The following is a 24,511-nucleotide window of genomic DNA, read 5'->3' on the forward strand; positions in this document are numbered from 1 at the left end:
ATAAAGGTAACTCTGTGTGTGGCACTGGGGTTGCTGAGCACCTTCACCTCCTCAGGTCTTGCTGGAGCACCTGCACCAGTAGAGACCTCGAGGATGGGATTCTGATGCCATCACAGCCATCCCCATTGCTTGGGGGACCATGGAGGAAGGACATTGGCATGCAGGGTGTGGGGAGCTCTCAGGTGGCTTTTTTGAGAGATAGGATGGGAAAAGCTGACAGAGAGAGGAGGTGAGAAGTTTCCAAAGCTCCAGCATGGCAGCAGACACCTGCTTCTTCCAAAACCGGCTGAACCTGTCTCCCTGCTGTCATCACTCTGCGGGTTCGGGGCGTTCTGAGCCCCCGGCCGGCTGAAGGGCACGGGGCTCGAGGGCTGCACCCTCCTCGTGCACCAGGGCAAGCTCTTCTCTCTGGAAAGGGGCTGTTTTCTCTGCTCTACCCAGACACCTGCTGGGGCAGGTGGAGGTCTGGGCCCTGCTGCCGACAGGCTGAGCACTTCCAGGCGGGAATGAGCCCGCCCATACAGCCCCACGGAGCCAGGAGTCAGGGACAGGGAAGTACAGGGTGGTTTTGCTTGGTTCCTTTTTAGGAAAGGAGATTTTAAGTATTCTTTTTAAAAACATAATAATGTTTTCAGATTTTTAAATATAAATTAATAACCTTGCTAAATAAAATGAGAATTCAATACTTGTAAAAGGTTTTTTTAAAGAGTTTTATTTTTATTGGAGAGTTTAAGACTTCAGGGGGGAAATGTAGATTTATTTATTTTAAAAAATAAGAAGGAGAATTTAAGGGTTTATTTTAAAACGAGAGTTTTTATCTGTTGGTTTTTTAGAGAGGTTTTATGACTTTTTTAAAGAGAAGATGTTAAGGTTTTGGGGGGAGTTTTTAAAAGAATTTAAGATGATTTTTTTAAGGAGAATGTCAGACTTTTTCTTTAAAGAGCCGAGGTGATGCGGGGGAGTTCCGTGTGGGGCGGGGCTCACCTGGCGGGGGCGGGGCTCACCTGGCGGGGCGGGGCCGGCGGGGCGGGGCGCGGAGGGCGGCGCTGGGGCCGGCGCGGCTCCGCGCTGCGGGGCGGACGGGAGCGGAGCGGAGCGGCCGCCGCTGCCGCCGCCCAGGAGAGGAGCCGGAGCCGCGACCGCGCTGCCGTGGCCGGGCCGGCGGCAGGTGAGTGCGCTCGGGCGCGGCGGGGCCGGGCAGGGGCTGCCGCTGCTTTGCAGCACCGGGCGCGGCCCTGCCCTGCCGCAGCCGGGCCGGTACAGCCGGGAGCGGCCCCGAGCAGGGGGGCTGCGGCTGAGGCGGGGCCGCTGGCCGCGGGTGTCCGCGGAGAGAGCCGTCCCCGGGGCAGCCGGGGCCTCGCCCGCCTGGCGGGGCCCGCCGCGGAGGGGACAGCCCCACGGGGCTGCCAAGTGGGGCAGGGGCGGCGAGCAGCTGGCTTGGGGCAGGGCGCCGCAGTAACCCCGGATCCCGTAAGGAGAGCCCGGGCTGGGGGGACGGGGAGCGGCGTTCGGCACTGGCGAGCCCCGAGCCCCGATGCCACCTGCTCGGTGCCGCCCCTGTCGTGTCCCGGTCGGTCGAGCAACCGGGTGGCTTTGCCTCCCGCCTGCCCCAGGCACTCCCAGCATCCCCGGCCACCAGCACGGTGCAGCCGGGCCCCGCTGGGAGGAGCGGCCCCGCCGGCGCTGCAAACGCTGGCCGGAGCCCCCAGCGGAGGAGCCGAGGCGGCGTGGGGGTCTCAGATGGCCGTGCCAGGAGCCTCCTCCCCTCGCATCCGTGGGGCAAAACCTCCCGTCCTTTCTCCCTTCAGAGACGTCTCCGTCTCCCCGAGGAGAGGGGTTAAATTCCTCGATAAGAGCCAGGCTCCAGCCGCATACTTCTGATGCCTTCCGTGAACTCTGCCGGCAGGTTGGCAGGTTGTTTCGTAACTCCACTTGTGGCCTCCTGCGGGGAGGAGGAGGGGGGGAACGGGACACCTAGCTCCTCTCCTGGTTTTTTTTTTCCCTGCCCTGCAACAGCGCTTTGTAATTGCAGGTTAAAAACCCAAGCGTGGGTTCCAGGGTATTGTACAAAGGAAAGGGTCACAGCCGTGCGCCTCTCACTCCGAGTGGCTGCCTCAGGCACAGCCCATGGCACTCCCCTTGGGATGGCTGTTTCAGGAGAAATCAGGCGGAAACTCGTGAGAAATGGTCGAAAGAGGCGAGCCGGGAGCTGTGGCTGCTCCTCCTCGCCGCGAGCCGGGCCAGCTCCCCGGGATGCCGGTGCTAACGGGGAGGGCCCGGGCCGCGCTCTGCCGGGACTTGCCGGGCAGGCACCGGGCCCCGGCAGCGTGTGGGAGCACGAACGGCGGAGCGCCGCTGTCAGATGTGGGGCCGGGCGGCTGCCGGCACGGGGCAGCGGTGCTGCACACACCTGTCAGCGCTTCTCGAGGGGCAGCGCTGCGGGGAGCGGGCGGGAATTGCAGCTCTGCCTAGGGAGACGAGAGCAAACCGTGAGCACATGCTGTATCTGCAGTGGGCAGGAGTGGGAAGCGTCTTCCAAAGGCTGCTTGTTTTCCTTATCAGGCAGTGCCGGTGGTGTCTTCTCAGGAAGGGGCTGTGGGGAAGGGGGGATGTTCTTACCTTCTGTTGATGCCGTTGGAATGCCAGGAATCCTCCCACATCCCAGTTATCTGCTGGGGGAGCCTGAGCACGATGCCTGGACTCCCTCTCCACATACCTCTGCTGGCTTCCCCATGCCTTCTCGAAAGAAATGGCGTGGAAATCCAGAAGCTGCCACAAGTGCACACATCTTCCTGAAGCCTTTCTTCACCGTGTGGTACAAAGTTGTGAGGCCAGGGAGTGCTGCTTGCAGCACCTGCGGGTGTCCAGCATCCACAGCATTGAGCACTGCAGTTCCCAGGGTCCTGCACTATTTCCCTGCAAAGGTATGCCAGTTGCTCTAAAATATAAAACTCTTTGCAAATGAGTGTGAGAGTGACATGGAAATTAGTTTTACCCAGGTCTTAAAGAGGCAGACTTGAGCAATAATCTGGCAACATGTGTGTGCTGTCCACCTCCATAGTGGACATGTGTCCTGTGGTTGTTTTCACTGTCACCATGTGCTGCAAGGAAATATTGCTTGAGTGCATCTGCATGGTCCACACTGGTTCATCCTTTTCATGGTTTTCAGCATCTCTCTGTCCTGTCTTGTTCATGTCACCTTCAATAGGAGAACCCTCCAGTGGTGGCACAGAATTGACCTACGCCCATGTTCTGTTGTTTCTCCGTGTGCTGGGGAGGGAATGTTTTGGGAGCAGTTCCAGACAAAGAGTTAATCCTTCCTGGCTGGGAGGCAGTGATGTGTGTGCCAAGGCTTCAGAGCAGAGTATTTTCTGGAGTCATGCGAGGTTGGGTGCTGTGGTGAGCAGGGAGAAATCCAGGTGCTGTTTGACAATGGGTTGCTCTGTGCCCAAGTCTAAATAAAGGTATGAGGGACACTTTAAGTTTCAGCTCTGTGTGTATGCATTGTTCTCAAGAGCATCTTTTTAAAGGATGTTCTTCCATCTGTTCCTGCTTGTCTATGCCCTTGCAAACCTGTGTATTCAAATTGAAGCTTAAGCTTGGCCCCACTGAAGGTTTTTCACAGAATCCTGTTGTTATAAAGGACTGCTAACATTTTTATGTCCTTCCATTTTTCAGATGCCAAGTTCAGGAGCTCCTAAAAGTGGCTGATTGTCTGTCTTTTTATGGGCTGGAGTCAGCACTTTCTTGGGGGTTGGGATGCTTCCAGCTGCCCCAGGCTAGTCATCTAGAATAACTTGTTGCTTTAAAAAGAAAAAAAAAAAAAAGAGGGAGGGCACGGGGAGGAGGAAAAATAACCTGAAACACTTCTTAACCAAACACATAGGACAATTGCATGAAGGCTTCTAGAATTGCCATGAAGGCTTCTTTTGTTGCTACAGCACACAGAACCTGCTGGAGGTCTTCATCTCTGGAGCCTCGTGCTCAACCCTTCCTGTGTCCTCTCAGGTGCCTCCTGCATGACAGTGGAATGTCACAGTGCTCTCAACAGCCCTTTGGGGTCCAGAGCCCCCCGTGGATGTCCTTTGTGGTGTTAGACCCAGCATTGCACTCCTGAGCACAGTGGGGACTTTGGAGGCACCTAGAGCATCCTGCAGGAGAGCAGCTGTGCTGGCAGGGAAGCCCAGTGAGTGGCAGCCTCCCCTTTACTCCCTGTTGTTCCTGCCAGCCCGGGTAAGCCATTGGCACCCAGCTGGTGTTGTGAAGCTGTCTGACAGGGAGAGCACTTGTAGGGTTCTTGCTGGTTTAAAGATTCCTGCTGTGAACAATGCTTTCCCCAGGAAATGTGAGTGTGCAGCAGGGAGCTGGTCTCTGCCTCTGGATGCTTGCCTGAGGCAGCTGGTGGAGTGCAGCAGGTTGGATAAACACCATAGGCATCTCTTCATAAGAATAAAGATGGGTTGTGCTGGTTTTTTTGGAGGCTTTGTGGTTGCTGTTTTCACTTGCCAATTTTTATTTTCTTTTCCAAGTTCTGGCAATGTTTGAAGGTGTCAGCACTCCTTTCTGCTAAGAGCCAAACATACCTGTGGTGGGAATGCTGGGTGGACCTCGTTGCATGTTGTGATTGGTGCGGGCTGGTTCCTGCAGCACAAACAGACACATGCTCTTCTCTGAGGAGCTGCTTAATTGTCAGAGAGCAGCTCGTGGTCTCCCTGGACTCTTGATCAGTGTGCCCAAGTCTTTGCTTGATGATTTGTGCCTGTAGGAAGTTAGGTGTTTCCCAGGCTTGCTCTGAGGTCATCTCTCCTTCCTCTTCTCCCTGCCCTGATTCCTCTGGAATGGGACTTTCTCAGGGCAACTTGTCAAGTCCTTGGGGTCCCATCCCAAAGGAGTGGCTCTGCATAGGTGCTTGTGCACAAACGATTCCTGTAGTTGCTTGTGTTTTTGTTGTTTTTTAAAGACCTTTCTATTGCTCTTTCTAGTATTTTAAAAATCTTGCAAACTCGCCATTATATGTTGGAAAAGGGCATTTGCTTTCCCACTCTGGAAGGGAAGCATCATTGGGACCCAGGAGTGGAGGTGCTAGAAACATGGCTTTGAATCTTTGATGCTGCATGCTGAGGACTAGCTGTCCCTCAAAACTCCTTCTCAAGTTTTTTTTTTTGACTGCTTTAATGCAGTTTGAGGGTTGCCTGGGCAGAGACATTGGATTTGGTATTGTCCTCTTTGAGTTCATTTGGCTTTTTAATGACCTGCTGAGCATAAAGAAGTTGGGCTAGGAAGTTCAAAAGTATTTATTTCCCCAAAGCCAGCCCATGTGAGCATTAGCTGCATGAGGATTAAGTCCCTAAATGCTTCAGAAGAAACAATGTGTTTTTATTGAGTCTCCTACTGCAGGCAGGAGTGCTGGCCCAGTCCCCAGCTCATGTTCCTATCCCATTTTGATCCTTCAGGTATCTTAAGTGCTGGACCTGTGTATGGAGCAAGGGGTGGAGCCCCTTGCTGGCATTAAAACCCCTTCAGCCAAAAGTCCAGCAAGGCAGCTGGGGGGATTAGTTGGTCATGCAGCAGTGATTTCCTTCTCTTGTTGTAGGACTGTGATTTGTACCCCTGGATGGATGTCCCAGATGCACTTGCCTCTCCAGAGATATGCCATGATTTTACTGCCTTAAAGAGCTTATTGTCTCTGGGTGAGTTCAGGCAGTGATTGATAGCACCTCCACCTAATTAGTCATGTGCCAGGTAGTGCAAAAGCAGAGACTTCTAAAATACCCTAGGGTCTTATCAAAGGTTTCAGCCAGGATTCATTCTGAATCTCTTGTTTATTTGTCTTTGTGTCTGAGCATGTGAGAGAAAGGAGCCTATTCAGCTCTCTGCAAAGGGTCATTAAAATCCTTTTTAATCCTGCAAAGTTATAAATAAATATCCATGACAGCATGCACCTGCATGTTCATCTGTGCATCCTCTACTCTGGACACCCAGCAGTATGTCCTTGACATGTGGCTGCTTTCTGAAGCAGGGTAGGAAACTGCGAGTTATTCTGGAAGTGGAGAATAAAATCTGGAAGGTTTATCTTTGGTTGTGCATTTGCTAACTTGTTAATTACCCTCTCCTGTAGGAGGAGAATTGCAATGGAAAGAGGATTGCTGATGGCTGACACCAGCACTTCTAGAGGCTGGAAGGCCGGTCGGAGGGAAAATATTTATAGGTCATTTGGCTTTTTTATATCCCTGGTCCTACTTGCAGGACAGCTGCAGAGCCTGAATTTTCCTGTAATCCTATGGGGATGAAATGCTTGCTTAATTTGACAGGGGACAGGAAGAGTGTCTGTCTCTGCTCTCATTATAGGTGGTCAAGACTCATCTCATCCCCTGGGCTGGGCTGGGCTGGGTGAGCATCTCAAGGAAGCTGCATTTTGAGGGTCCTTTCTGGCTCTTCTGGAGGCACTGGGAGAGAGACCTCATTGGTTGGGTCTTGCCCTTGAAGGTGGGGGGAATGGAAGTTTTCTTTGGCTGGGGAGGAGTATTCCCAAGGCTTGAGCAGGCTCTTGCCTCTCAGGATTCTCCTGTGTTCTGCATGGTGAGAAATACAAGCTGTATTCCAACTTGGGGAAGGAACTGTGTGTAATAACTCAAAATTGCATTATGCTTTCCCTGATGACTGACTGCTGTGGAAGATGAACACAGCAGGGATTCTGGACCTGCTGGCATATGAGTGCCATGGTTGTGTTTGTGTGGATGCTTGGGCAAGTACCCCTCAGAGCCTGCCTTTTAGGAGCTGGATTCATCCCCTAAAGATGATGAACCTAATCTAGATCAGCCTAGAGCCCCAAGATACCTAGACTTAGTCTTGCCCCTGTACAGGGGGCAAAGCTGGGTCCATCCTGGGCATGGCATCAGGGTGCACTCAATTGCACAAGAAAGAAAAGAGCATGGGAGTGTAAAATCCTTTCCTCTTTCCCCTCTAATCTACACATTGTTGCTAATTTTGCTTCTCCCCCTTGGGAAGAATCTACGGATTTATTTCCAGCTGCTTCCATGAAGTCACTCTTCACATGTGGGACTGGGGGTGATGGTTACAGGAATAGCAGGTGCTGCTAATGGTTCCCTTGCAAACCTTCATGGCTTTTTCCTAGCCAGCCCTGCCAGCTCTCCCTCCACGGACAGTAGCCATTAGTGCTGCAGGGGAGAAACATGATGCATGCAGGTGTGAAAGATGATCCTTCCGCTTCCAGGCTGAAGCGCTGTAATGTGAGTGTGTGCAGTAGGTGGAGGGATGTTTTTGCTGCTTTTAATTTATAATGAGCTTTTGGCTGGTGGCTCATCTGTGAGGTGGACTGACTAGTAATCATCCCTAAAATGTCACTGGCTGTGATTCTAGATGTTTTCATATGATTCTCAATGCTGACTTGGCATGGCCACAAATCTTAATCTTGTCTACGAGGGAGAAAAGATCTCCCAGCTTCTTCGCAGTGCTGTTTCTGTTTCTTCTGTTTCACTGTGGGTCTGATGCTGTAGCAGACCCAAAAGCTTGGGTTGAAAAGCAGAAATCCTGGCAGGTGGAGGTGGCATGCAGTGAGTGCCTTTGACACCAGTCATGATGTGAGCCTCCCTTCCCTAAATCCCTGCCGAAGGCCATTACCCTGAGGACCATCCCCATTCTGCATCACAGCCCTGGGCAGGATTTGTACCTGACTCTTCCTGCCCTGCTCAACATTGGTCAGCCTCCTCAGGCATGTTAGCATGGGTTTGTAATTTTTGGGAGGAAGTGGAGCAGAAAATCTCTAAGCCTCTATTTTTCTCTTAATGGGGGTTTGCTGGTGTGGTGCTTATGGCTCTCCAGAAATCTGTCTCTTTGGGCAGTTATTGCAAGATCCTTGTGTGGGACATGTGCCCCCTTGGATTGCCAGAGGATTTTGGTGGTGGTCTGTGATTTCTGGCTCAAATCATGCTTTAGCTCTCAAGCATGCAAATACCACAAGACATAGTTTTCCTTTTGATGTCCTTTAGTGCAAAAAGCCCTTGAAACATGGATGTAACTTTTGCTGATGCCAAGTGTGCATTATAGGCTGTGGGATGCCCCCAGCAGAAGCTGCTTGCTATTGAAAGGCAGCAGACCCTTGGGAGGTGCTTGGGCTCGGGTTCATCCACACATCTCTGGTGAAAGTGCACCTTCAGGTTAAATTACCATTTTGGTAATTTGCCAAGTTTTAGGGCTTTCTGTCAGGCACAACATGTCAGAGTAGGGAGCTGGATGGGGGATGGTGGGTGAATTGAGGATATGGTGCTATTGTGGCCACCCCTAAATAAGCTGCTTGGGTGTGAATTAGAGCCCCATACTGGCTGCTTCCTTGCTCCTGGGTACTTGTGGCTACCTTGTGTAAGGGCTGGTGGCTTCCTTAGGCCTGGGGTGTGAGAAGCACTTGCACACCCTCCCTGTGATGGTGGAAGGATGAAGAGCTGCCTCTCTGGGCTGTGATCACTCTGGTAGGACTTGTTTGTCACCTCTTGAGCTTGTTTAACCCCTGTCAGTTCTTTGTGCTGGGATGAAGTAACCCACTGCTACTCCAGTTTGGAGCTCTGTGCTGCGAGCGCCCCAGCCGCACCCTGATGGCCCCCGTGCCAAGGACAGGACACTGCTGCCTTTGGTAGGTGACCCTCTTGGCTGCCTTGCACCGGGCCAGAGGATGTGTTCCTTCAGGATCCTGGGGCTGGCATCCTCAGGACAGGCTGGAATGGTGGAAGGGCATCCTCAGGTCAAGCTGGATTGATGGAAAGGTCGTGCACCAAGTGGCTGGGGCTTTGCCTGGTGCTCCCAGCTGCAGTAGCAGTGACTGTGGGTGGTTGCCAGACTCTGCTGCACAGACAGCTTGTTCAGAGATGTGGATAGTCATCTCTGCCCAGCAAGGGAGCTGGTAGTCTGGCACGTGCCACGGCATCAAACCTTGCCATAGCTGATCCGTGCTCAGCGTTGGACCAGCCAGTGGTCAACCCTGACAATGGCATTGCCTTCTGTCCTGGGACATGGCATGGAGAGCCCAGCAGAACTGCTCAGTCCCTGTAACAGCTCAGCCAAGGGCAGGTGGTGTCGCTCCAAAAGAGGGTCCCAAGGAAGCAGGACACAGTTTGTGGTCTGGAGGGAAACCTGGACCATGTCCCATCCCCTCCAACCTGCTGCAGTTGTTGTCAGGAGGCTTCAGTTATTTATGGATCTTCTCTGTGTTGGTCACCAGGGTAACAGGAAGGCTTCTGCCCCACCAGAGGTTTCAGCAGGCGGGCAAGTACCATCTCTCGCCTTTGGTGCAGCAGCTGGCCCAGTGCTTAGAGCAGGGAGAGCCTTGAGGAAGTATTAAATAGCTGCTGGATGTGTCACTGCAGCAGTTGAAGCAGGGCAGTGAGTCACAGCCAGCCTGCCAGCGCCCCAGCACAGAGGGTGGCAGCACAGGCCAGCCCTCTCCTCCCCACCTGCTGCTTACTCATGTGCTGGGCTGGGTTTTTTATTGGGGTGTCTGCACAGAGCTGGGATGAGCATCCCCCTGGCACTGGGTGGGAGAGGAGCCAGAGGGTCAGGTTCAAAGAAGAAATGAAACAACTGAGAGTACCCCAGCATTTTCCTGGGCTGCACCCAGAGGGATGCAAAGCTGCTGGTCCCCATGGACACCTTGGTGCTTCACAGATGGCAGGCTCATCACAGCCTGCTCTCAAGTACTAATGCAGTTTATTAACTATGAGTCTTTATGCCCCTACCCTCAGCCCAAACCCTGGCACGAAAGGCTGGTCTTCTGGATTCCTTTCTCTTTTAATTAGGCTTTCTTGGAAGCCTTCCCTGTGGTGCTCCTCTCCTGCCACCTGGGCCTGTACCCAGCTCCCTGCCAGGGGTGGACACAGTGAGGGAGGTGAGTGAACCTGCAAAAATGGGTGAAGCCTTAGTGCTGGCAGGTTGCCCATCTCAAAACATTTATGCTGGTCCCAGATATTCCTTCTTAGCAGCTCTGATAGAGATGTTTGGGGTAGTTTGGTGTTTGGGTTGCAATAGGCCTTGCTGTTGGGTGCAAAATGGATGAGTTTTTTCTGAAACAGATTTTGAAAAAAATTATTATTATTGTGTGTGGCAAAACATATTAGAAAGACTCTTGCAAAATGCTTGCACTCCTTGGCTGGAAGGTGCTGTCTCAGCTTCTGAGAGACCCCACAGGGGACATGGCAGGTGGCCCTACAAATCAGGAGTGGTCTTCACTTTAGTGAGGAGGGTGACTGGGCAATATTCTACTATTTCAGGTCCAGGGGAGGTCACCAGACCCTTGTGAGTCCCAGCAGCCATCAGGATGGCAGTTTCCAGGAGCAAGAGGTGCATCCTCCTGCACGTGCAGAAATACTCCTTCTTCTCCACTTCCTTTAGCCTGAGAGTTTCAGGGAGGCCGGGAGACAGCAGTGCCAGCAATTAAAATAAAGCTGCGGGATCTGAGATTTTTAATTTTAAATATTTTTTTTCTAGTGTCAGCATTTGAAATTCTGACTTTCAGTCAGGAAATCTGTTGAAGTCATGGCATGAATCATCCCTACCCTCAATTTTAGGACCCATCACATGGGGAAAGGGAACAGAAAATTAGTCATTTTGTTAATCTGCTTCCAATAAAAATTATTTAGAATAAAATGAGCGGCCTTTGGGAGCAGCAGTCATGTGTCCTGGCACCCACAGGCACCTGCTGGCTTCCCTGGTGCTGTTTTGGAGCAGGGGCAGGGCCTGGCAGCTGCCTGCCCTTCGGGTTCATGATCAAAGCAACCTGCTGGGGCAAATACAAACAGAGGCAGCTGGAAACCTGCCTTCTGCTGAGAAGCTGCTCTTCCCTGGGAAAAGTAATTCTTGCCCAAAATAAAAGCCCATTATTTCTCCTACCTGGTGGTGTAACGAGGGCACCCACTATTAATGCTGGGGGTTGGCAGAGAACCCCATTAAGAGGGGGGTCTATTTGCAAGTGGGGCAATGAGACTGACCCCCAGCTGCTGTGGTTTTGAGTGATGGTAAAGAACTGAGTAGGTTACAGCAAAGGTGATGCTTGGGGCAAGGAGAATGTTTTTAGGTTTATTGCCTGATGGGGTTTTATTTGTTTTTTTTTAAACTAGATTGAGACTGTCCTGGTGGAGTATTGGGGATGAGATGCTGAGGGCAGCCTGTGATGTCCCTCCCAGGCAGGAACTGAGTGGCTCAGGGAGCATTGCATGTCCCCTCAGATAAGGATGAACTTTCATCCTCTCTGCTCCCTTGTGAGGCCGGGGATTTGGGGGAAGAGGGGCAGCGAGGCTGGTTTTGAGTGGGAGCTGATCCTCCCCAGAAGGCAGGGGGAGGGCAAGCAGGGAAGGGAGCAGCCCCCAGCCCTCTTCAAGGGGGCAGATAACATCCTGTATCTGGCTGCAAGCTGGAGACAGCTCCCAACTCCCAGAGGTTACAGCAAACACTGCCTGTGCTTGCAAGGATCTAAGGAAGCAATGAAATCCATTAGATTTTGGGGTGCTGGAGAACGTGGTGGGGGTTAGGCCCTGGCTGCTTTCTGGGGGCTTCTCCTGCATGAGGAGCAGGGCTGGCTGCCCCCAGGCTGTTGGCAGCGCTGTGCCGCAGGCTGGGCTGTGGTAAATGATTGCCGGGAAGGCCGGCCAGGGCGGGGCCAGAGCTTGGTGCCTGGTTTGAACGGGACAGGTGCCCGGGGCCGTGTGCCCGCAGCCATCCTGCTCCCACAGCGCTGGGCAGCCCCGGATTTTGGCAGCACGGTGAGACTGTTCGGTGGGACTCAACGAGCTGGGTTACTTCTCTTCTTTATTCTTAAGCTCCTGGCCCCCGTATCCTGGGTTGTGGCACCAGAAGCCGGATTTGAGACTAGCTTGGTGCCTGGGCAGGGAAGGGGGCGTAGGGAGTGCTCTGTGGGGTGTGTTGCTCTCCAGCTGTGGTGTTAGGGTGCTGCTGAGGGGAGGCTGGGGGGTGAACAGCAGTGGTTTCAGGGTGATTTGGGTGGTGCCGCAGTGGCACCTGGACTTTGCTCCAAGCCGGGGGACAGTGGCGGCCTTGAATACACAGGACTGGGGAGTGGTGCCAAAACGCAGCTTCAAATTTATATCGTGCAAATGTTAGTGGTTTGGGGCTTACAGGGAGGTGGGCCGAACCCAGGGTGTCCTTCAGCCCCACAGTTTCACGGTGGCTCAGCCAAGGCAAACATGAGCTCAGCGCTGAGGTATTTGTGACGGCTGCTCCGTGCCCGTGTTTTGGAGGTGGGCAGGGAGGTGGCACCAGCAGGACCCGGCACCTGCGCAGAACGTCCCCACCAAGCCACGTCCTCCTTGGTTTCTCCTTGCCTTTCTCACACCACGATTAAAACTCCTCATCACCAGAGACAGGACCCTTCAAGCCCTCCCTTTGATTACTCAAGTAGGCAACAAAAAATAATGAAAAAGTGGAGTTTAACCAAAGGTCAAGCCTTCTCACAGCCTGGCTGCAAACTTGGGATAGCTGGAGCAGAGGGAGGGGCTGCAACCAGCCGGGTGAAACTGGGAAAGCAGTCTGTGACCCCCCTGGATGGAAGGCCTGAAAATTTAGTGTATGTTACTCCATCCAGGACTTTCAGACCAGACTGATAGTGTCAAAACCAGTGTTGTAGCAGGGAAAATAGATACATCTTTGCATGGTGTTTGAAAACTCTGTAAGCTCAAATATTTGAGTTCCTTACAGCTTGTGCTTAATTTTTTTTTAATTTGTGCCAGTTGCAATTGTTGAGCTGCTGGAAGAGACAGGAGTTGGGTGTGCCCAGGCTAAGAGGTGTTGTTTTATGGTAGTAGTACCCACTGGATGGGAGTTGAGCTGGGCCCAGTGTTGGTCAGAGCCTGGGCTTTGTCATAGGTGTTTATGCCTGGCTACCCCTCCAAAACCCTACCTTTGGTCATGCCTTTGTTCAGAAAGACGCTTTATTTTAATTTCTCAATCTCTCTCTGATAAATTGAGATGGATGTAAATATGAAAATATTAAAATGTGCATTATCTGCACCTTTCCTCTAGATTATTGCAAAAGTGGGCCACCAGTAGTTCATCTGTCTTTTCCAAAGTTGTTTAGAAAATCCCTCAGTGCCACTCTGTCAAATTTCCAGAGAAATTGCAGTGAAAATCCAGACCCATAAAACTCATTAAAAGTCTGTGCTCACAGCAGAAATAACCCGGAAATCTTTTGGGCGCCACACAGACACACAAACCTCATCATTTCCCACCACAGGAAGATCTAGACCCACTGTCCCCATGTGAAAAAAAAATTCTTTGCAGATGAATATCAGCGTTTAATAACATCAGCAAAAGTGCAGTCTGTGCACAGAGTGGCAGCGAACAACTCCTTGGTCTAGGATTCACCCCATGGGATGATGGTTTAATGACACTGCTTTCAAAGCATCTTGTATTCCTTGTTAGAGGCTTGGGATGGAAACCTGGTTTGTTTTCTCCCCACAGGCAGCCTGTCCTGCAATGACCCAGAGCACCTGAGGCCCGGCAGCTGAGGGGATGGAGCTGAAGGTCTGGGTGGATGGGATCCAGAGGGTCGTGTGTGGAGTCTCGGAGCAAACCACCTGCCAAGAAGTGGTCATTGCCCTGGCACGGGCCATTGGTGAGCCATCTCCGTCTGCTGGGGGGTGCCCCATCTGCAGGTTCCTCCTGGAAGAGGAGTCCTTGGGCAGGTGGAGGTCTTGCTCTGTGGTGGTGGGGCTGCCAGCAGCGCTGCCTGTGGGGCAGCAGCCTGAGCCCAGACCCTGCTGGCCTCTGCTTTCCCGATCTGATGTGCTCACCTCCTCCCGGCAGGTCAGACGGGCCGCTATGTGCTGGTGCAGAAGCTGCGGGAGAAGGAGCGGCAGCTGCTGCCGCTGGAGTGTCCCTTGGAGTCGCTGGCCAAGTGTGGGCAGTATGCCAACGACGTGCAGTTCATCCTGCGGCGGACGGGCCCCAGCATGGCCGAGCGGCCCTCCTCGAGCCCCCTCCTGGGCTCTCCCCAGGCTCCCGAGAGGACGTTCATCCGGGCCAGCTTGCCTATCAAGCCCAGGCTCACCAGCATAGATGGACCCCGTTCCAGGGAGCCCAAAAAGTCCATGACCTTCAGCCTGGGTCCGACAGGCTCCAGCGACCTATTCGCCGTGAGCCGATGGAGGCAACAAACACGGGATGGGCTAGACTTGGAAGGTGGTGGTGTTGTCCAGCCCTCCAAGGAGGAGCTTTTTAGGAGAGTGTTGCAGCAGCAGGAGCAGCTGCATTCCTTGGAGGCCCATGGAGACACGCTAGAAATGGACCTACGGCTCTGGGAGCGCAGCAGGCTTGCTGGCCAGGAGAATGAGATCCTCTATCTGGAGCAAGTGGTGCGGAGGAATGAGACGGAGCTGGGTGAGGAGGAGTTCTGGCAGAGTGAGCTCCGGCTGGAAAAGGAGTGTGAGCGGGAGCGACAGGAGCGGGTGAGGAGCCTGCGGGCCAGCCTGGAGGAGTACACCCAGAGGATCTATGAGCTGAGTGTCCGGACTGAGGCCCTGCAGGAGGAGATTCAATGGGAGATGGCTGAGAGGGCCAAGAGGGGGAAGGAGATCTCTATGCCCAGCCCCATAGAGCTGGAGGACATGGCCACCAAAATGAAAAAGGACCTGGAGGCCAAGGTCAAGCAAGGCACCCAGCTGGAGAGCAACCTGGCCAGCGTGGAGAAGGCCCTGGAGGAAGCTGAAAAGAACCTACAGGTAGATAAGACTGGGTTGAGCCACCCCATGGGATGGTAAGATCTTGAGGGGAGGGGGTGGGACCAGCTTTCCGGACACATTAGACCTATGGGTTGAGTGGGGTTGGTTACTCCACCTGTCCAGTGATCTTGAGACTGGGTGCACAGCTCTCAGCAGCAGTGATCACTGACAGAGGGACACTACCACTCTTGCCCCACTGGCACAGGGTCCCACACCCATTGCTCTCTGTGCAAGCTACATCTGGGCTAATGCTCCTTCTGACTGTTGCACCAGGAGCACAGCATCACCTCACTCCAGCACAGACAATGGTGCTGGAGCAAGTGGTCCACGTGTGGGGTTGATGGCATTGGCACAAGGGTCAATGTCATCTTGGATGAAGGAGTCACAAAGGGCTCAGCAGAAGTTCCCGTGGTGCCTGTGCACGAAGTCTTTTGACCATGCAGGGCTTGGGCTCGTGGTAAGGGCTGCACAGATGGCAGCTCTGGGGATGAGCTTTGATGCCCTCTCAGCTCATGGTGGGGGGCTGTGCAGTGTGGAGATGGCAGCTCTGGCGATGAGTTTTGAAGCCCTCCCAGCTCATGGTGAGGGGCTGTGCAGTGTGGAGATGGCAGCTCTGGGGATGAGCTGCGATGCCCCCCCAGCTCTCCTGTTGCAGCCTCCCAGCATCAAGGATCAAGGGGCTGCATGACTCCTGCCTTCTACCCACCATGTCCCTTTGGAGCAAACCGGGGAAGCTTCTATCCAGGCTTTCCCCAGGCTGTGCATGCTTTCAGCATCTTTCCTTGAGCATCTCATTTGCATTTGGCAACTCCCAGCACAGCGGGCGCGTTTGATGGCTGCTCGCACCCTCTTGTGGAGATGCAGCAGAGCAGGGCTGTTCCCAAACCAGCGTCATCCTCGTCCCCGTTGCCTGGGCACCTCCCTTCCTGCAGCCCTCAGAGAGGGGCAGCTGAGCCACAGTACCCCTGAGGTTCCCTGTGCTGGCGCTGGCAGGGTGAGCCCCAGCCGGGGAGCAGCCCCAGCCGGCCCGCTTGGGGCATGGGGGGAACGTGCGGCTCACCCTGTCCCCCCCTTGGTGTGTGTTTTGCAGGCCCAGACCCAGGAGCTGGAAGAGTTAAATAAGGAGCTGAGGCAGTGTAATTTGCAGCAGTTTATTCAGCAGACGGGGGCCACGGTGACCGTCGTGCAGGCCCGGTCCGAGGAGGACGCCCAGGCGGAGCCGAGCCCGTGCGAGCTGCCAGCCTACCGGAGAAACGGAGGTCAGCGCGCTGCCGCTGGCTCGGCCGCGGGGGCTGCTCCGCGGGACCCTGCCCGCTCCCTGCCTCCCTCTCCGAGGGGTCAGCCCCAAAGCTGGCCACTTCTCCCCTGGGCACTGAGATCTGGCAGGTGGGGGGTTGTGTGCTGACATGGCAGTCGCTCACCACTCCCACGGGGTTTCAGAGATTTTTCACCCCTGGGGCTCCTTCCTCCTCCCCACTGAAGCCTGGGGGCTGCTCACAGACATGCACGGGAGTCAGATCCTGCATTGCTGCTTTTGGGGCCGAGGCGGCTGCAGGGAGCTTTCCTTCACAGCCTTGCTCATGTCACCACAGCGGCTGCAGCAGAAGGCAGGTGGCTGAAGGCCGGCGTCAGTCCCCGGGGGCTGTGGGCTGGTGGGGACATCCTCTGGCCACAAATGACCTTTCTGTGTTTGGCGAGGGAAGGGTGCGCTCAGGGCCTTGTCTGCAGCCTCACAGGCGTGAGAGGCAGCGGGGGGGTTCTTACAGAAAGGAGCCTGGTCATTTCTCCTCTGGAGCACCCGGAGCAGGTGACATGGCTGCCCTGTGGCACTGCAGTGGCTGTGCCCAGCGAGCTTGGGAGGCTCGAGCCCTGCCTGAGCTGGATGTTTTTCCCCATCCTGTAGGTTTTTCTCCCACCGCTGGTACAGATTTGCCTCCCCAGGTCAGCACCAAGCAGCTCCTCGGCCATCCCAGGACCCTGCCGGAGCCCCTGGTGTCCAGCCTGAACCCCGAGGGTGCGTATGTCCCACTGGGGCCCTGGGAGCGTGAGCTGCTCTGCAGAGCATGGCTGGGAAGAGGGGAGAGGCTTTTGCTGCCCAAAATGGGCTGCAGAGAGCAAGCGTGTGCTGGTGGTGGGAGGCCAGAGCTATTTATAGATGCCATTAGGAAGCGCAAAGCTCACACTCCAGCAGTCTCTGCTGTGCTGCCAGGGGCTCACACACTGGCAGCCTGGCTCTCTGCCCTGCCAGGAGCTGTGGAGGATGGTTCTCATCCCTCTCCTGCCACTCTGTACCCCCAGGGTTAAGGCCTTGCTCAGTTAGGATGAGGAGGGCTTGTCTCCTGGCTTTTACAGGAGCTACTTTTGTTCCATATATTATTGACCAGTTCATCCCAAAACCCTTCCTACCTCCTGTGACTCTTTTGTCCCCTTGCACCTGTTTTTTGCATGCAGCAAAAGAGAGCTGTAGTAGGGACACCTACCTGCTGTGGTGATGCTACGTCCACCCTGGCATCCTCCTCCCACCCATGCCACCTTTGCCCCAGCAAAAGCCTCTTGCCATCCTCCACACAGCCCAATACATCCACCCCCATCCTTCAGGACACTGCAGCAACCGCACTCCCATCTCTCAGTCCAGGCTTTGTGCTCACATACATCCTGTTTTCCACTCTCCTTTTTGCAAGTGCTCACCCACCAGGGTGGGATTGCTCAGGTGTTTTTTTTTCTCTTATCTTGCAGTTGTATCAACCAGGCAGAGCATCTGGAGGTAGAAGGTCCCAGGCAGTGGAGGATCAATTGCCTTCAAAGTGTAACTGTATAAATAAACCATATTATATATATATATACATATATTTTATATTTTTTTTACTGCTTTATATTGTGAATGGATGTGGATGGCCAGACAGAATATTTTTACAGACTGTAAAGTAAAACTAGAGACTGATTTCACAAAGCAACCCTCTTCCCCTGAGGATGAAAGCGACTCCCTTCTATTTTTTTTAAGTAGTTTCTATATTGAACAGAAAACAGCAGTGCACCCATTCTGCTTAAAGATCCATCGTGCATTTGGAAAAGTCATTGTTCCTTTGACTAGGGGAGCAAAGCTGCAGTGGAGACCCCCGAGGAGGCTCACCTGGATGGAGCAAGTTAACAGATTTCACAGCAACTCGTCACTGCAAGTGGGGCCATGACAAACAGCCTCTTCACTGGCGGCAAGGGAGGCCCAAAAACAGTTTTAAGACAAATTTCTGGCCCGTCTTTTTTTATGTATATTATAAGAAATCTGTAGGAGAAACCACTTTCTGTGGTGCCACAGACCACGCTTCAAGGGAGCACACAGCAGGAGTTGTTTTTCTTAAATGCATTTAATCTTTCAACTTCTTTTTAAAGTAAAAAATTGCAGAATGAGCCCTTCCCCGGTGGTGGTGTGAGTGGGGAGCAGGACCAAAATACTATTGGTGACATTTCCCTGATAATTTTTTTTAACTCGATGGCCAGTAGTTACCATTCTGTTCATCTGTGGCGGTGGGGCACCTTGTTTGGTATTTTAATTGCAAAACCAAAGCGGTTTGGGGAGGGGATGAGTTTGTCTGGGAGATCCCTGAGCCTGTTCTCAGTGCGTCGTATGCGGAAAATGTGGCTTGGGCACAGCGTTCCCGGTGAAACCCCGCTTCCCTGTGCGAATGTAAATCCCGTGCGCCGCAGATCCAATTTTCAATAAATCTTTGGGAAAGGATTTGAGCAAAGCGAGTGTGAGTGTGCTCTTGTGGCCAGGGTGAGCCGTCCCTGCCGGACGCGTCCCAGTGGTTTGCGCACCCCGCAGCTGCCTCTTCCATTCCAAGCCATCTCTTCCTATTTGCCGAATTAAAGCTGTGAGCATTTTATAACTGACTGACTCTTATGCACACAGTGCTCTTTTCTTCCTTTTTTTTTCCCCTTTTTTTTTCTCTTTTTTTTTTTTTTTTTTTTGAATCGTGAAGTGCTTTACAGCCAGGGGATGCAGCTTGTCTCCGGTGAGCTGTGGCCATCTCTGGGATGAAACATGGCAACATTTTAATAATGCACAGCAGCAGCAGCAGCTCAGAGCATTTTAGGACAGGAGGCAAAGGGGGTGGTGCTCAGCTGCAGGCAGGAGCAGGTAAGGGGAAATTTCCCATTTGCCTCCAAGCCTCTTTGCAGTGGGATAACAGCAGCCAGGAATGTCAGCTCTTGCTGTCCATCACCATTTCCCCTGAGCTTCTGCTGGCTCTTGTCCCTGGGGACATCTTCCCCTCTCAAAGCTGATTTTCAAGGTGTCACCACAGTCTAGCAGGCTGATCAAGTAATATTAAAGGATTAAAGTTTGCATTTTGGGAGATCCACTGGTACTTCTGTGTCTTAGGTTATGACTGGAGAGCTGTCACAGTGGGGAGATGCAATTTCAAAGTTGCCTTTTTTGAATTGGGGCTTTTGGGGCTTTTTGGGTGGGTTGTTTTTCAAGTTCCCCCTCGCCCTCCTCCTTATATCATGTATCTCAAGGAAAATTAGTTAAAAATATGTTCATTACATGCAGCTGTTTCTCCCCTGCTTGTTTCCTTTTTGAGCTTTGTGTGCTTTTTTTTTTTTTTTGGACTCTTGTTTTTTAAAGATTCTGCCTTGCTAAGAAGTGGGTGAGATGGACAGTGTAAAAAGACCATTTCAGTGCTGCTTGGGGAGGGGACGGAAAAGCAGATTAGAAAACCCACTTTCCCTGGGCATGGCTGGATTTCAGTGTGTCATGGGACATCCTTTGTGTATCCCAGAAAACTGACCTCTGCAGGTTTAAAACTGGATCTTTCATTTTTTGGGTTACATTTGTAGCCTTGCCTTCTGCAAAATAAACAGGAATGAAGAGAAAAGACTCATCACCTATGGTACTTCCAAATGGGGGCAGAAAATTAATTTGAATGTCTGGAGGATTTTTTTCCCCTCTGTTATAATTATATATTATTTATCAGTTTTGTAGGTTCAGTCATAATTCAGTCAATCATAACAGGCCAAACCAGCACCAGTCTTTCCTAGAGGGAGGTGTGGGAGGGTGTGGAAAATAAGGATTTAAAATATATATCACAGCAGATTTGGCCCTTCAGCTGATGCCCCTTGGCTGGCATGCAGGATTTGGAACTGTTGCATGGGTGGGAGACAGAGTAAATCAACTGTGTCCCCCCGATAACTGGGCATGGGGCTGGCGAGAGGGCTGTGACCAAGGGCTAACTCTCATGACTGTGGCTCTTTGCAGATTTTCTTCATTTTGTGTCCCATCCACCATCACCCAGCTGCTGCCTAGGCCAGCAGTGTTTTACAAGGTAATAAATTACTTTGATTACACCTCAGTCCCTGCTGTGGTGCACGTGGGGCAGAGGTGGGTGGTAATAAACTCCAGTGTTACCTCGGGAGCTCCCAGCCCAGGCTGACCTATATTCCTGGGCTCGGGGGGCCTGCGCGGGTCCCCTCCTGTTATTTAACGCAGCGAGGCTCGATCCCCGCTGCCCCGCCCTCCCGCTTTTAGCTGCTCTAAAGCCTGTGTCAATAATACATTTCTGCCATTGAATATTTTATTGATGGTTTGACTTTTTTGCTGCTCGCGATTCCCATTTCAAGGCTGCGTGATTGTTCCTAATTAAAATTTTATGCCCTGGGACAAGCCTTCTTGCTACAGTGGAGATGATGCTGTCCTTTTCTAGGCCACTACAGAGTGGTAGGAAGAAATTACCATTACCCATTGTTATGAGATTAAAACAAAGCAAATAAATTATGGTTTTTTCCCTTAAAAAACAAACCAGCAGCCCAGCGTACGGCGCGTACTGGAGAGGGAACAACTGGCTCGCGGGCAAGGCAGGGATCCAAGCGTGCAGGGTGGCTCGAGGATGCTGTGCCTGGCTGCGCAGGGACCCGTGTCCCCATGTCCCTCAGGCGCCGTGGGCAGCTTCTTCCTTCCCTGGAGCGGGCAGGAATGGACTTCAGAGCTTCTCTCTCCTCAGATGCTTCTCCTGGCTAGCTCCAGTGCCATCCGAAAATCACAGAGTGAAGGATTTACCTGTTTTTCGCTGGTGAGCAGTCCCGCATTTTTGTTGGCTTTTTTTTTTTAATAAATCTGCAGGTTCTGCCAGCACAAGGCACCATTCAGAAAAGTATTTCAGCCACCTCCAGCCTCCCTGGCGCCCTTTTCCTGGCTGTACTACCTGATTTTTTTTTAGGGTTACTTTTTGTTTTTTTTAATATTGTGTGAGGAAAATGGCCCCCAGCTCCTCACCCCTCTATCCTGGACGGTCAGCTCCTCACCACCCTCATCAGATGGTGGTCTGGCTGCCAGCACTGCCCCAGGCCAGTCCACTTTCTTCAGGGCAACACTGCTGCAGACACTTGAACCATCCCCAAATTGCAATCACGTATTTGTACAAGTTCCTGGGTGTTTGGGTTTGGATAATTTTTTTCCCCCCTCAATTTCATCTAGAGTGCTAGAAGCATTTGTGCTGCCTCCCAGCCCCTGGATTTGGCAAGCGCTTTCAAAGCACACACTTCAGCACCAGTTACATAAGAAAAGGTGTGAATGTCTGGAGGAGAAAATGCCTGATGGTTTTCCTCCCCGAGTGGTGTACAGATGCTCCTGGCTGCACAGCTTCTCCCAGCATAGCTCACTGCAGATGAGGAAGAGCTGTTTGAACCAGTGTGTGTGTCCATGCAGGGAGCATTGTCTGCTCCCCTATGATGATTTTTCTTTCTCCATCTCAGAGTGCAGACTGACTGCATTCTACCTTGCCCTGGAAAAAAAAAAAGGCACCATAAAGCACTAGAGGAGGCTGGGAAATTTTCTTGTTTATGGATGAGCAAGTTTCTCTCCCAATGGAACCTCCTGCCAGCAGAAATCTTTTTTTTTTTTTTTTTAGGATGTATTATATAAGTCCCTGCTTGCATTTAACTAACTGACTTCCTCTTAAACAATTCATGTACTCCTTCTATTCCTCATAGAGCAGCTTGCTCCTGCGGTGAGGCTCACCTGACACTGGGACATGTTATGGACAGAACACAACAGGCATTTCTTCGTGTGGTGCTTGAAGGGTAAGGCCTGTTCCCTTCCCTCCATGAAGAGCTGAAACAAGAACAAAATCTTTGAAGAGCACAAAGAGTCCCTTCAGCTCAACAGGCCTGAAATTCAGCATCATCCCCTCCTGTAAGGCACTCCCCTGCCTCTCACCAAAAATCTCACAGTTCGGAGTGAAAGCACACAACTACTCTTCTAACCAAGCTAAGTACCATCTTACAAATCTGTTTATTAGCTACTGAAAAACATGAAATCAAGGGGCATCACAGCCCTGGTGTATTTTCTCACCGCTCAGGAGCACCCTGCAGTTAGGCCAGGACAGAAGGGCTGATGCTGGGCTTCCTGCTTGGGGGACAACCGTGTCACACCCTTCTGCTCTCCTTTTCAAGCCACCTTCACTGGCCACAGAGGCAAAATAAGAGATGGGAGGAACCAGGCATGCAGTGCAATCAGACACATCACTGAGAAGGCACAGCTTTCCTCTTCACCTGGTCTGATGCCCTGGATTACAGTAATCAGCACTCAAACACTGGTTTTGCACATTTATTGAAGACTTCAGGTGACAGCACAGCAGGTTAGTTTTGAATCATGCCAGAAGAATGTTAAAAACAGGAACTGAGTTGGATGCTCCCCCCACTTACTGAAGACACACACAAAAAAGGCAAAACCAAACAAACTTCACTTCAACCCCTTCCTTTTGCTTACTGGAGATGAGCAGGATGGTTCCATTGGTGGCAGGAAGTCGGAAGCATTCGTACCATAGTGCTGCTCACGGGAACTGGGACAGGCCTTGCCAGGTGACCTGCAGAGCTGCTCCTGCCAGCGGCATCTCCTGGGTTAGCTCATCAGCCAGCACAGTCCCAAACGCAGGGCTGTTCATTCAAAGAGAAACAAAGCACCTTTATTTTCAGACACAGGTTTGTTACATGCATGGTCACCTATAAAATGGAGTGGCAGGGGGACTGTGGCCTGAGTTTCAGCTCTCAGCCACACTTGTACACAGATGGATTTTGCACCAGGTTTCCCTCCCTCCCTTTCTCTGTGTGGCTACACTGTGCTCCTGCCTGCTTGGGACCAGCAGTGGGAAGATGCTGTAGATGCAGCTAGGAAAGAAAAAAAGCAATCTGGGGCTGAGACAATTGCAAACTTGTCTGCCCAACCCTGTCCCCCATTAAAAAGAAAAAAATAAAAAGGCCTATTCGGCTTCTGAAAAAACATGAAAGCATGAAAGCATCTTGGGTAAATTCGGTTGGTTTTCCCATCTTCCCAGGCTGTTTGAGCACTACGGAAACACAGAGCACAGAGGGAGCTGAGTTTCCTCGTGAAGAGCAGATGTTCCTCTGGGACACAGACAGAAATGATAAGAGCATGAAGGAGAGATAGGGACAGGCAAAACTTCTCAGAGAGACACTTTACCAACAGAAGACCTTGCTCTGCCTTTTGTGCAATTAACTACTTATTGACCAGAGTGCTACCAATTCCTTCAGATCAAGCCTTTACAACAGCCCAGGGCTACATGAGAGAGCAGCCCCAGGAGCAGTGGGAATACCTGAGCCCTTCCAGTGAACCTCAGCAGCTGTGGTGAATCCTAGCTGGATATTAGGAACTTCAGCTGACAATGAAGCTGTGCTGCTCTCCAGAAAATACACATTTCAACTACCCAGCTTCTTCAGCAGCCGAAAAATCACAAGAGGTAACTTTGTAGGAGAAGCCATCTGCTTCGTCACTTCCTCAGTTTTTAGTGACAGCCACCGTGGGTGGCTGGAAAAGTCCCTGCCTGGCTTGCCTTCCTGTTCCTCGGGGCCATGAAGTCAGAGTCCCCTGCGTGACATCACAGCACACTGGGCACGGCAGCTCAGCAAATGCCCAGCCAGGGCCGGGCCGCCAATAGAGCCCTGGCACAAGATGAAGAAAACAGCGAGCAAAGGTGAGGGGTGGGATGGGAAAAAAAAACAGCAACAAAAAAGGAAAGTGAGGCTCGTTTCTCCTTTTCCTTTAACAGACTAGAGAGCCTCTGTTTAAATGTGACTCATGCAGGGCAATACTAGGCAGAGTTTCTTCTATTAACACACCCTTGGCAATAGCAGTTCAGTTAGTCACTGACCGGCTCTCAAGACGTCACCGGCCGGGATGATGCGTCTCTAACTTGGTACGGAGTCCGCTAGCACTTATTTACTTTGGAGAAGAGTGAGAGAACAGAGAGAGGCACGCCATCCCTCCTGAACAACTTTACCACCAACTACTCGCACCCACATGCCGACGCGGCCCGTTCCCTCCACCTCCCGCGGGCACACCGAGCCCCGGGGCAGGAGCGCTCCATCTTTCCGCGCTGCCCTGAGCGAGCGCGGCCGATCCGGGCCGACCATCGAGGGTCCGCAGAGCCGAGCACGGGCAACCGCTGGAGGCAGGACAGTGGTGACCGATGGGGAGCCGACTCCCTGGCACGCCGGAGCCCCTCACCTGGCTGGCCGAGAGGGCAGGAGGGCGTCGAGGCTTCGAGGCGCGGGTCCGGGGAGGCGAGGCGGCCGCACAGTGATGTCCGAGGAGCAGGTTAGCCGCTGTCACACGCACAGTGGAGTCGCCGAGAGCACAATGTGCGTTAGTCAGTGGCTCACCTGCTCCTGGAGGGTGACGGGGGGGGCGGCGGGGCCCGCCTGCAGCATAGGCGACACCGGGCAGCGCGAAGGATGGGGCGCGGGAGGGGGGAGCCGCGCCG

At 52.6% G+C, this 24,511-nt stretch overlaps 1 protein-coding gene across 4 annotated transcripts in view; it reads left to right on the forward strand.

The window, feature by feature from the left end:
* Nucleotides 1-18,475, forward strand: part of RASSF7 (Ras association domain family member 7) — a 34,937-nt gene extending 16,462 nt beyond the window's left edge. The window contains exons 1-6 of one of the 4 annotated variants that reach the window (XM_064714630.1): nucleotides 1,049-1,168; nucleotides 13,480-13,633; nucleotides 13,825-14,738; nucleotides 15,829-15,997; nucleotides 16,642-16,752; nucleotides 17,475-18,475. In XM_064714630.1, coding sequence (XP_064570700.1) covers nucleotides 13,531-13,633; nucleotides 13,825-14,738; nucleotides 15,829-15,997; nucleotides 16,642-16,752; nucleotides 17,475-17,506 — 1,329 coding nt within the window. In that variant the 5' untranslated portion in view covers nucleotides 1,049-1,168; nucleotides 13,480-13,530 and the 3' untranslated portion in view covers nucleotides 17,507-18,475. Of the gene's footprint in view, nucleotides 1-1,048; nucleotides 1,169-1,783; nucleotides 1,907-13,479; nucleotides 13,634-13,824; nucleotides 14,739-15,828; nucleotides 15,998-16,641; nucleotides 17,043-17,474 lie in introns of those variants that run through there. The other 3 variants (XM_064714627.1, XM_064714629.1, XM_064714628.1) reach the window with 3 other exon arrangements.
* Nucleotides 18,476-24,511: the final 6,036 nt, after the last annotated feature.

Source organism: Zonotrichia leucophrys, chromosome 5 (genome assembly GCF_028769735.1).
Source record: "Zonotrichia leucophrys gambelii isolate GWCS_2022_RI chromosome 5, RI_Zleu_2.0, whole genome shotgun sequence".
NCBI lineage: Eukaryota > Metazoa > Chordata > Aves > Passeriformes > Passerellidae > Zonotrichia > Zonotrichia leucophrys.